Here is a 14,031-nt window from a genome sequence, read left to right on the forward strand (position 1 = left end):
ACCCTCACAATCTTGGCTTTGTTCACCACAAGTAGGCCTACAACTTCCTCATCGCAGAGATTTGATCTCGGGTTCATAGCCGTTGCAAGTCACTGCTCTGCCAACTGAGCTATCCTGCCGGCTTTCTAAGCATCATGTCTAAATGCTTTGTTGGAAATCACGTTGCCTGAGTACACGTCTCCGATAAAAGATTTCCCAAATTCTGCACTCGAGCCGTCCATTAAGACGCGAGTGCTTTTTATCTGCGTTGCAACAGGCGCAAGAATTATCGCGGCGGTCGCAGCGGCAGGAGAAGGGAGTCAAGAAACGAAGAGGTGGACAGTGTACTCTGAATTTCGAGATTCGCGTTCCGCTACGCTGACTCCTACAGTGGACTGACTCTATAAAAGGATAAGACAAAGCGTAGGGTAGGACAGACACACAAACACACACCTCCCGCTCCTACGAGGGATTACGTGCAGAGGTGATCACGCGCTACATAATGAGGACGGCGGTAAGTCGCTACTAATAGGTTACATGGAATCAATACAATATTATTATTATTATTATTATTATTATTATTATTATTATCATCATCATCATCATCACCACCATCGCCGTCACCAATATTATCTTGATGCGCTTTGCATTATTTTAATCAAAAAAAGATACATCATGTAATTTTATTTTTAAAAATTTCAAGAAATTTTTCGTTTACATATTTTTACTTAATTTATGTAGTACAATTTCTTTTATTTCTTTTTTCTGCTATTCTGTGAAACACTTTAGTGGCAAATAATTTAAAATTGTCCCCGGTCAAATTGTAAGTAGGGTAGTTCACGATTTTGTGTAGATTGATTAAATACTTATTTATAATGATTTATTTATGGAATTGTTAGGAGGAAATTGGATTATATTATTTATATTGTGTGTATATTAATAATATTTATTCTTTACTTAAATTCAGAGAACGTACAATTTTTAACACGAATATGTTAAAAATAAAAATACGTCCATAAGCCTACATATTCTATAGTTTAAGAAATCGAACATTGTTATTTGTATTTTTAATACTTTTGAATTAATTTTTCTATGTTTACTTTAGTAGGGCAGATGCCAGGAATTGTGAAATAAAGAGAACTGTGTGTTTGAATATGTCCACTAATAAGAAAGTTCTTAATCTTTCGCTTATGTTAGAAATCCGCATCTATTGTTGAGAATGTTCGCTATAAGAGGCGTACCTTAAGGGAAATTTCAGTCTACTCATTAATCAAAATCATTGATTGCATAGGCCTATCGAATATTCTCCCCATGTTACAACCGGTTTTCTCAGAAGCGAGCCAGACAGTATAAATTTCTTCAACAATTTCCAAAGGATTCCAATCAGTAATGTTATCATTAGGGTACGTATTTTTAGGTCGTTAAAATGTAATTTTAGGTGCCTAAAATAGGTCAAAAGTGTAGGAAATAGTCTCTAAAGAATTGAAAATAGGATCTAACAAAAAATAATATTTTCTTTAAAAACATGTTCCAAATCATCACTTCTAGAATTTAATAATTTTAAATGCTTATACACCGTTACCACCACTACTACTAAAAGTACAAGAACAACAAATATCTAACTAAGTTAGTTATACATAAACTAAACAATTAAATGCGAAAAATAAGTTTTAGACATAAATTCAGTACACAAACAAGTCAAATATAATCAATTTTTACCAAGCCTTGTCCATCAATGTCCATAATTAGCTTCACAATAAATTAATAATACTTTTTCTAAATTTTCAACTAAAAAGCAATGCTGTCTGTCACTCAACACAAATTTGTATGCTGAAAATGAACGCTCCACATCCACTGAAGTAACAGGAGCGTATTTCAATTTTGACACTAGTTGGACAGGAATGTTACATTGTAAATCAGTGTTCGTCCCTGTTAGGATATCTGAAGCAGTAGTACAGTAGGTCCTTCAGTCCTACATTTCTCTGCAGTACATTGTAAATCCGTGTTCGTCCCTGTTAGGATATCTAAAGCAGTACGTAGGTCCTTCAGTCCTACATTTCTCTGCAGTACATTGTAAATCCGTGTTCGTCCCTGTTAGGATATCTGAAGCAGTACGTAGGTCCTTCAGTCCTACATTTCTCTGAAGAACCTTGCTTCAGTTTTTCCCGTACTTTATTTCCATCAGAACCAGGAACACATTTGGAATTTAAAATACAAATTTTTGAAATAAGAATGGGTGTTTTAACTTATTATAGATAAAACGTACTTAATAGGTCAAAATAGGCATTTTAGGTGCTATTAAAATACCAATTATAGGCATAGTTTTATATGAAACGTGTACTTGCAAGTTTTTATGAACTTATTTTTAAGGATTAAAATAGGTTTTTACCTAAAATCCGAAGTCTAGTTATCATCTCCATCATTTCTCTCTCTTCTTATTCTTGACACTAACAATGAAATTTTATTTATCGCACATTATAGGGAATTAAAAAAAGTCTACTATGCACAAAATCAATAAAAATTAATATATTTTGATACGGTTTGTATTACTTTTTAAAAGTAAGTTACATGAGGTAATTTTGATTTTTAAAAAGTTCAATAAAATTTTCGTTTCCCTATTTTTACTTAATACTCCTGAAGTAATTCAATTTTTTTATCAATTTCTTTTTTATACTATTCTATTATGTATATTACAGATAAATAATTTTAAATTTTCCATGTCAAATTGTAGTTTATGAGTTTGTGTAAATGAGTTAAATGCACATTTATTATTATTATTATTATTATTATTATTATTATTATTATTATTATTATTATTATTATTTTACTGAGATTTGCGATAAATTAATTAGTTTAGGAAATTGTATATTTATTACGTATAACTACTTTTGTATATAGATAATTTTTTTTAAATTATTAAGTTTGTACTTTTGTGAACTAATATCAATAAATCTATCACTATTATTATTATTATTATTATTATTATTATTATTATTATTATTATTATTATTATTATTATTATTGAAATTCTGTTGCGAAATTGGATTGTATTTTTAATATGTGTATACAATATATAGATATTTCTAAATCGAGAGAATGTATAATTTTTAACATGAAATATGTTCCAAGTCAAAATAAAAATACTTGTATTTTTAATACTGTTTGAATTAATTTTCTATATGCATTTTAGTAGGAGCAGATGTGAGGAATTGTGAAATGAAGGGGAAAAATTTGTGTGTCTGAATATGTCCATTAATAATAAAATTCTTGATTTTTGGCATAATATGTTTAGGAATCTACATCTTGATTTTTGGCATAATATGTTTAGGAATCTACATCTACATCTACGTCCGCTATAAGAGACGTCCCTTAAGAGAAATTTCACTCTTCTTACTAAACAAAATCATCGATTCTCTTCATGTTACAACCGGTTTTCTCAAAAGCAATCTAGAAAGTGTGATGATTCTTCAACATTTTTCCAAAAAATGAAGTGTTCCAATTTGTACTTCACAATGTGTTGTTATATGATTATAATTATTATTATTATTATTATTATTATTATTATTATTATTATTTCGGGATTAATTCATCCGAGATCCAAGGGCTTTTTAATAAAATCCATTTCATTGATATTTTATAATATGTTGAACACATTGCAAAAACAGTGTAATAAAATTTATTCCTTCTATTCGGAAATAATGTATCTGCAGCAAATGTTTAAATTTTGTGGATTATTTAAATATTTTAATAACCCAAATACTTTCAAGATCATAAGGATGACTTCCTCAGACTAAAAAAAAAATGTATTGAAGAGTAAAATTACCCTAACGAGGCCCATTGGCTAGCGGAGGTGAAGGTTCTCATTTTTGCAGACAATTGGCATTAGTAGCATTGGGGAATATCAGTCGTACGTATGTGCATTCCGCCTCTACTACGAAGAAAAACTCCCTGGTGCTCATTTCTACTAGAGGCTGACAAGTGAGTCGCCCACCGGCCTTTTGTGCACTCAGAGGTTTATATCAGGCATGGGCACTATATTCTCACAAGGGCACTGTATACATCATCCCTTCATTTCTCCCTCCACAAATATTCTACCTGTCTGCGTATATATATAGTAAGCAGAAGTTGAACTAGGCACCATAGCTTTCTAATCAGGGGCGTGTAAAGTGGCAGAATATGGCGAATAAATTGTAAAGCTCGATGCCTCAACTATTCAGTTGAGATTGATACAAAACATAATATCAGACGTCACTTCGATCTTGAACATAAGAAGGATTTTGGTAAACTTAAACTTATACCTCAGAGTTTAAAATAGGATTTTTTAAAAATTGTTTATATTAAGGGGGCACTTATTATTATTGTTTTTAAAACTTCCACAATTTTCATTCAAAATATGTGAAATTTAAACTACACAAATAGGCCTACAATACTATCATCTGCACAAAATTTGGTACCATTAGGGCTAATAGTTTTGAAATTAGATTTTTAAAATATAAAATATTTTCTTGCTAATATTATTGTGCAAGTTATGACGTCAGTTAGAACATTTTTAAACGGCTCCCTATAGCTTAGTTTTTCTTCAGTGGCCGATTTGGATGATTTTTGTTAAAAAGTGTGCACACGTCTTGTGTTCTGTACGCCTACATCTTCTGTGACCAAACGCTATCACCATCAGAATCTCAGTTCTCTCATTTTCTTTTAAGAACATCTTGTTTATGTTAATTTTATCTATAAACTGCTTTCATGCTGACAGGCTGACGGTCTGACCACTCAGACATCGTATCAACAACAGTTATAAGAGGAAAAACATTGTACGGGTTTGTTTTCAACATTTTTGGATAAAAAGCTGACAGACGGAGAGACAGACAGACAGACGGACGGACTGACAGATGAACGAACGGGTATACTGACAGACGGACGAGCAGACTGACAGACGGACGGACTGACAGATGAACGAACGGGCATACTGACAGACGGACGAGCAGACTGACAGACGGACGGACACACTGACAGATAACGGACAGACAGACGTACAGACGAGCAGATGGAAAGACAATCTAATAAACGGACGGACAGACTGACAGATGGACAGACGGAAGGACAGACAGGCAGATGGACGGACAGACTAACAGATGGACGGACAGATTGACAGATGAACAGACAGACTAACAGACAGGCGGACAGACTGACAGACGGGCGGACAGACTGACAGTCGGACGGACAGGCTAACAGACAGACGGACGTATAGATTACGGATGAACAGAGAGATAGACGGACGGACACACTGACAGACGGACGGACGAACGGACAGACAGACAGACAGACAGACAGACAAACAGAAGGAAAGATAATCTGATGGACGGACAAACTGACAGATGGACAGACGGATGAACAGACAGGCAGATGGACGGACAGACTGACAGATGGACGGACAGATTGACAGATAGACAGACAGACTGACTGACAGACGGACTGACATTCGGACAGACAGACAGATGGACGGACAGATTGATAGATGGACGGACAAACAGACAAATGACCAGACAGACACTGATTTTAAAGTGAGATAAATGGAATATTTTTAAAAGGAGTTAGGCAAATTTGTTTTGAAGTTTAAAGGGACATAAATTGGTTTAAAAGCAGAGAGATGGACTGATTTTAAAGCGTGATGGACACATTGGTTTTAAAGGGAGATAGATGATTTGATTTTAAAGGGAAATGGACTGATTGCTTTTAAAGTGATAGGTGGAATGATATTAAAGGGGAAGGACAGTTTGGTTTTAAAGGGAGATTGACAGTTTGATTTTAAAGGGAGATAGATGGATTGATTTTAAAGGACGACGTACTGATTGATTTTAAATTAATATGGACTGATTGGTTTCAAAGCGAGATAGATGGATTGATTTCGAAGCTAGATGGACACATTGGTTTTAAGGGAAGGTAGATGGATTGGACAGATTACTTTTAAAGTGAGATGGATTAATTTTAAAGGGATATGAACTGATTTAGTTTGAAAGGGATATATATATATATATATATATATATATATATATATATATATATATATACACACATTTGTGCCCGATAGAAAGCAACAGACAATATTCTTCGCTAGTTTCTCTCCAGCACTGAATTTTGACTTTGACTAATATGTGCAGTTATGATCGTCGTTTAGTGAAATGTTATTGCTAATAATATTTTTCTGGGTAATGTAAATGTTTCCGTAATTGTTGAATAGATCTATAGTTTGATATTTTTTTTTCCTAAATAATACTAATATTTCAAACACCATGTCTCTCAAGGCATTCTTCATAGATTTCCATCGTCGAAATTACAATATTTTCGTTTCTGAATATTTAAGAGTTACCATATTGTCTTGTATTTATTTACATTCTATGGTATTCGTACACAGCTAGAATATGGAACATGTAAAAAAAAATCTTAATAATACTATAAATTATTTAAGATGTGATAATATGTAACAGTTGTCAAGTGATTCGACCATCTTGTACGAAGCTTCAAGGCTTCATAGAGGACAAAACAATGCAATAATTATGGACTGCAGTACGTGACTTTCAATAACATTTCATGTAACATTTTTCGTTAACATATAAATGCCCAAAAATTTAGAATCTATATTCTAGATGCTTATACTCGATATGTGAACTTTTATGAACATGGAAAGTATACCCTAATACACTTCGCAACGGAATCTTACAGATGGGCAAGTAACCTATTTGAAAGTATACCCTAATACACTTCGCAACGGAATCTTACAGATGGGCAAGTAACCTATTTGAAAGTAGAAATTCTTACAGGAAAGAACAGCGGGAAAAATTGAATGAAAGTATTCCTGGACTCATACATCTCATGCAACGATACAAAACCTGAGTGCAGTGCTCAATGCAGCTAATCTTCGACTTCCTGTTATCCCAGTGCTGCGAATATCTGACAAAATAAAGAAGCGAGTTTTCGTAAGGACAAGGATCAGTGACAGGTTAGGTTTGATTTGTTAAGACCTTTGGTATACCTCGCATAAAGATCTTTTTTGGTAGATAGGTGAATAGAAAACGAGTTTCCATAAGGTGAAGAATCAATGATAGATTAGGTTTGGTTTGTTCAGGCTTTTGATATTTATATACGCTTTTTGGTAAATAGGTAAACATATTTACGCAGGACCATATCGAAGAAAGAAAGAGTTACTTGGACCGAAGAAACGAGTGCTTTCCCGCGTAAGGCAATATCATGGTGGTACTACTGAGTTACATGACCATTGTGTGTGAAAATGGCGAAGAAAATAATTGATTGAGTATACAAGTATAAGAAACGAAAGTATCGGGGGCGGGTTGGTTGGATTTCTATCCTTCACAGTGATAAGCGGTGTGCTATTATTCTGACGTTATTTTTCAGTTATTTAAGTACCTACTTTTCTCATCCCTGTGCGGTGCGTAAAGGAATCGAAGCTTCTCCAAATTATTATATTTAATGTTAATAATTTCCAGATTAATTGGCTCTATAAATATTTATTATCAATAACAAAATTTGTTCAATAATTTAGGAGAAATTGCTATACACTGAAAAACTTAATATAATAATAATAATAATAATAATAATAATAATAATAATAATAATAATAATAATAATAATAATTATTATTATTATTATTATTATCATCATCATATCATCGTCATCTGTAGCAAAACAGCTCTAGTAGAGTCAAATCATAGGCCTACTAGCCGACAGCTGGTCTCACGTCCACTTAACATCCACATCCAGCTATTTAATGACGTTATTGAGAATATCTTATACCAATGAGTATCTTTATAGTAAATAAACAAAATATATTTTTGAATGCACAAAACACAAGCAGTATAATGATACGATAATCACGGCTACATTATAATTAGTATTGTCTGACCTTGAGATGTACAAAACATAGCATAACTCGCTAAATGCATCAAGTTCATGACTAACACACCGGAAAGGAGAAAGTGGAAGTCGTGGACACAATGACCAACTTATCACGAAGAGTCGGAATTCCAACCTGGAACACTAGCATTAAATTATAGTCTATGGCCTATTGTTTAATGCGTTGAACACTGGTTCATTTAAAAGCCAGCGTGTTAAGTATAGTTACTTACTTACAAATGGCTTTTAAGGAACCCGAAGGTTCATTGCCGCCCTCACATAAGCTCGCCATCGGTCTCTATCCAGTGCAAGATTAATCCACTCTCTATCATCATATCCCATCTCACTCAAATACATTTTAATATTATCCTCCAATCTACGTCTCGGCCTCCCCAAAGGTCTTTTTCCCTCCGGCCTCCCAACTAACACTCTATATGCATTCCTGGATTTGCCCATACGTGCTACATGCCCTGCCCATCTCAAACGTCTGGATTTAATGTTCCTAATGTCAGGTGAAGAATACAATGCGTGAAGTTCTGTGTTGTGTAATTTTCTCCATTCTCCTGTAACTTCATCCCTCAGCCCCAGATATTTTCCTAAGAACCTTATTATCAAACACCCTTAATCTCTGTTCCTGTTTCAAAGTAAGAGTCCAAGTTTCTCTACCATACAGAACAACCGGTAATATAACTGTTCTATAAATTCTAACGTTCAGATTTTTTGACAGCAGACTAGATGACAAAAGCTAATGTTAATGTTATGGTTTGTTTAACGACTCTCGCAACTGCAGAGGTTATATCAGTGTCGCCGGATGTGCCGGAATTTTGTCCCGCAGGAGTTCTTTTACATGTCAGTAAATCTACTGACATGAGCTTAAATGCCATCGACCTGGCCCGGGATCGAACCCGCAACCTTGCGCATAGAAGGCCAGCGCTATAACAACTCGCCAACCAGGTCGACATGACAAAAGCTTCTCAACCGAATAATAACAGGCATTTCCCATATTTATTCTGTGTTTAATTTCCTCCCGAGTGTCATTTATATTTGTTACTGTTGCTCCAAGATATTTGAATTTTTCCACCTCTTCGAAGGATAAATTTCCAATTGTATTGTGGGATGCTATCACCACGGCATGGCGCGTCCTCAGGTTGCGGATAGAGGAGACGGCCTCCAGATATGGAGGGTATAGTTAACCAAATTATTATTTAATTGTGATTAAAACTCACGGCGATCAGTGTATTGCGAGACTTGGGCTTTTATGCATTATGTTATTATGTGCATTATAAGTCAGCCATAAACAGCACAGTTTTGTTCATAGATTTACTTGTAGTCTTTTGTTGTAATGTAAGACGATGGATGTGTATGGCTAAGACGACGATTTATCGATTGTGTTCCGTCAATTGTTTGACATGAACAAAATCAAGCTCTGTCTGAAAGTTTGCTGCGTTTACATGCACGACAAAACGTATAGGAGGTAAATACGATTTGCATCTAGTGTTTTCAAGAGATGTGATTGATTTAAGAGTAATTTTAAGGGAGTTTTTGATTGAATTCGTTAATTCATACAAATATAAACCACGTTTTTGAAAGATAATGTCTAAAGAATATTCACATAAATAAATAAATACATAAATAAATAAATGAATGAATGAATGAATGAATGAATGAATGAATGAATGAATGAATGAATGAATGAATGAATGAATAAGCATATCAAATTTTAATTGATAAAATTAAGGAAGTCGACGCCGAAGCCAATGGAGAGTCAGTTATCAAGAAGATAAATTCATTACGAACATGATACAGAAAATAATTAAGAAATAAATCTGGTACTGGAACTGGTGAAATGTACAAACCTAGTTTATGATATTTAGATATTCTTACATTTCTCTCGGACCAGAAAACACCCAAGCAACAAGGAATGAGTAATTTATAGCCACAAGAGGAAAGAAACAGTAATACAACACAGATATGATTAAATTTATTTCATTACCAAATAATACAAATAAAGTGAAATTTTCATAAAAATAAGAATTCTGTGTTATGGCATGAGTAACAAACCAAATTCTATAACTGTAAATTGAAGGTTCGAGAATTAGGATTGGTTAGATGATGTTTTTTTTTTTCAATACAAAGAAAACAAACTTTCTATTTGCAATAAATTAATGTTAGAAAACTGGCTCCTTTTCAATAACAATTGCTTAGGCCAGCCTGGGCATAAAGGGTAAGATAAAAGGAAAGGAGATATCCCCGACCATAATAATCCTTTTCGTTTACAACTCTTTAGGAACAAACACACAGTAAGGCACAGTGCATCAATGGTGGATTTTAGGCGACCAGCGAGAGCCGAAACCTATAATGCCTGCCTTATGCAATCCGTCACTCAGCAATGGTTGCCTTCATGTCTACTCGTATCGGTCCAAAACATAAATCTCTGCCGGGGAAGGTGGAGTTAAGGGGTAATCTGCAGTGATTCGAGTGGCTTATTAGCGTCCAGGCCTGGTTTAGCCATTTAGATTTGTTTCTGGGATTCCTCCTTTTTTACCTTATAGCAAGAAGTGCTGCATATAAGTACACAGTCCATCGTGAAATACAGTGCGTTCGCTTCCCCCTGCGGCCGGGCGACTGACCTAATTGCGTTCTGTTTCAACAATCAGTTTGCCTTACTGAAGCGCTTTAAAAAAAAAACGCCTCAAGGCCACGCGTGGTTGTTTCCGTGAGCAGTCAGTTTACGCTGTCTCTGAATAATCCTCACACTATAGACGAGCTGAGAAACGATATAACGTTCACGAGGATTTTTAATGAACTTCAGCGTGTGAATGGAAATTTTATCAGAAGATGTCAAGATTGATCAATGCAGATGGACACCACTTTCAGCATCTTTTGTAACAAGGTTAGTACTCAAGTGATAACAATAAATGCTTGAGGATTGATACACGTCGCTAACTAATGCTCCGCGCTTGCTGGCCGGTCGCAGGGGGAAGCGAACGCACTGTATAAACAAATTACTAGAGGGGGTAAATGATAGAAATAACTGCATTGTTTGCGGACTGCACTCTGTTCCGTTTTGCATTGGAACTTAAGTTTGCACAAGTAAATCCAAGAACAAGACTGTACATGTGTGGCAGGCTATAGACACAGAACCATCTCTTTGATACATCACCATGCTAATGATGCAAAACAACCAATATATCACATCAAATCTATTGCTGTTTTAATGCATGTTTCTCTAATCGATAATTTAACGACGCTGTATCAACTGCAAGGATATCTAGCGCAGTGTTGGAGAAAATACAAAGAGGAATGTTTCAGAACTATCAAAGCTAAGGTAGTCTATGTTTGACAAAACGAAGAATACACATTCCTCATTGAAGGAAATTGACGTTCTTACATAATATGTAATGTATTCTATGCACGAGGAGCATTTGAAATAATAATTGCGTACTGTCATGTAGTACGTATGCTGTTCAGCGGCTTTTTATCTTCTTTTTACAGGTCAGTGGATCCCTAGTTGAGCGTAAAGACTATGACTATGTTCTTATATTAAACATCCGTTAAGAACATGCGACAAAATTGTAGAACAGTCATAGGCCTAACATTTATTATCTTACGCCGAAGCGAAAGTCTCTCTTCATGCTTCTTAATTTTCCTTTTCTTGTCTCTCTCATACATAACATTTTTCTTTCCATGTCCTTTCTTTCTTGTCCTTTTCTTTATTCTCCTCTTCCTCGTCCTTTTCGCCTCTTTCTCTTTACTCTTATTCCGAATGGATGTAATAATAATTCCGAAAGCCAAATTTCCGGAAGGAACATTTCCTTTCTACGAATAGTCTATAGGGTTTCCTAAACTATTTTCCGAATTGTTTTTCTGAAATGTGACTTAGTATTTGGCTTTCATGTGACCTTTTATTGCAAATAGTTTTACAATATTTAAATTTTACCATTTTATTGGATTGCAAATCTATTTAAATTACTTACATTTGGCCTTGTTGGTATGACTTGTGAGGTTCAGACCTGTCTTCGGACAGTTGATTAAATAACAGAAACGTTTCATTATTGCTGTTCTGTTATTATACGGAGAAGTTGTAGGCTACTATAGAAACATTTCATTATTGTTATTATATTATTATATGTACAACATAGAAATGTTTCATTATTCCTGTTCTATTATTATACTCACAAGTTGTACTATAGAAATATTTCATTATTGCTGTTATATTGTTATAGGTACAAGTTGTACTATAGAAATATTTCATTATTGTTGTGCTATTGTCATACGTACAAGTTGTACTATAGAAATGTTTCATTATTGCTGTTCTATTATTATACTCACGAGTTATACTATAGAAATATTTCATTATTGCTGTTCTATTGCTATAGGTACAAGTTGTATTATAGAAATATTTCATTATTGCTGTTCTATTATTATACTTACAAGCTGTACTATGTAAATATTTCATTATTGCTGTTCTATTGTTATAGGTACAACTTGTAATATAGAAATATTTCATTATTGCTGTTCTAATATTATACGTAGAGTTGTACTATAGAAACATTCCATTTTTGCTATTCCATTGCCATACATAGAAGTTGTATTTGTGGAAACGTGCATTTCAAAAAACAAACAAACAAACAACTTTTGTTGCCAGGCACTCTTCTAACTCTAAAGATTGAATAAATTTGCTCTGCAATACAGTACGTCGTTTTACATAACTTTTCCAAAGTAATCAACAAATTCGGTGATCTCAAAGGTATATCCTCTCCTTCCGACCTATCGAAGGTACAGGTACAGACATCAGAAATGTTGATTTAAGTGCCTTATGATTGCAGGTTCCTTTCTTCGCAGTCATCGTTCTGGCTGTGTCTTCAGAGGCCAGCGGTGGTGGTTATGGTTTCTACGATAAGAAAGCTCCATATTACGGAAGTTATGGGGGCTATGACGGAAATTACGGAAGCGGTTACGGTGGGTATTATGGAGGCAGCTACAACCGAGACTGGAATTATTACAGCCCCAGCTACGGGAGCAGCGGGTACGGGGGCTGGAACTACAGACCTTCGTACAGCGGACATTCCTATGGGAGCTACAAACCTACACAATTTCATGACTATGGCTTCAAGCCTGTTCATGGTTATGATTACGGCTACAAACCCAGCTACGGCTATGGGAACGGATACAGCTACGGCCATAGCAGTTATCGACCAGTAACATATTATCATACCCACGGAGGTAATGGAGGATATCGGCCGTACTATAGTAACACTATTGATGGAGGTTATGGCGGCTACCGCTACGGAAGTTCCGGAGGGTATGGTGGGTATGGCAGTTCTGGTGGTTATGGTGGTTATGGAGGTTATGGAAGTTATGGGGGATACCGCCCGTCCCAAAGTGGATACCATCAAGGGAATTATGGTAACTGGGATTCTGGTTACAAGAGTGGATGGTGGTAATAACGAAGGTAACTCGCAACTCTGTGTCTGGTAATCGATAACACTGGCCAACACGATTTTTTATTTAAAATACAGTACATAAATGTGATATGGTTTCAAGCAATAATTTTGAATCTGTATTTAGTTTTTCTCTGCCATATTCATTTTTTGAGATGAAAGTTATTCTCGTAAACAAGTTAGTCTGGTAGCTAATTGAAATGTATATTCATGTATCCTTATAGACATAACATCTATTAACTTCTGGATATCCTGAATCCTTGGTTGTACTCTCGTCGAGTTCTTTTAAAACATGTTTTGGATAACAATGACATTTCTTTAGCCTAAGACTTTGTCGTTATAAAATGAGAGAATGTTATAACGGGTACATTTAGCCTGTGAACTGGACTATAAATGAAGTGACGTTCATTACATGTTACGTGAACTGAAGTGATTTAAAATATTTTTAGTTTTTTTTTTTTAAGTCAGAATAATGAACTTTGCTTTCATTATTTTAGAATTGTGCTAGTAGAAAACCTATGACATGTTAATTTTTCCTACGAAAAATTATGATCATTTATTGTGTTAAATTATGTAAGGGACACTGAACCTACTAAAAAGGAAAATGAAAAGACTCGTGATTTGAATGAAATATTGGTCTGTAAGACACATCTGATTTACTCTCTGATGAAAAAAGTAATACTTTGTTGGCCAGAGTAAT

At 34.7% G+C, this 14,031-nt stretch overlaps 1 protein-coding gene across 1 annotated transcript; it reads left to right on the plus strand.

Annotated features, from left to right (window-relative positions):
• The first annotated feature begins 350 nt into the window (after positions 1 to 350).
• LOC138710754 (keratin-associated protein 19-2-like) lies at positions 351 to 13,789 on the plus strand. Its single transcript, XM_069841851.1, has 2 exons — positions 351 to 493; positions 12,717 to 13,789. The coding sequence occupies exons 1-2, from the start codon at positions 482 to 484 to the stop codon at positions 13,332 to 13,334; spliced, it is 630 nt and encodes a 209-aa protein (XP_069697952.1). The 5' UTR covers positions 351 to 481; the 3' UTR covers positions 13,335 to 13,789.
• The last annotated feature ends 242 nt before the right edge of the window (positions 13,790 to 14,031 follow it).

The sequence above is a fragment of the Periplaneta americana genome, chromosome 12 (assembly GCF_040183065.1).
Source record: "Periplaneta americana isolate PAMFEO1 chromosome 12, P.americana_PAMFEO1_priV1, whole genome shotgun sequence".
Taxonomy (NCBI): Eukaryota; Metazoa; Arthropoda; class Insecta; order Blattodea; family Blattidae; genus Periplaneta; species Periplaneta americana.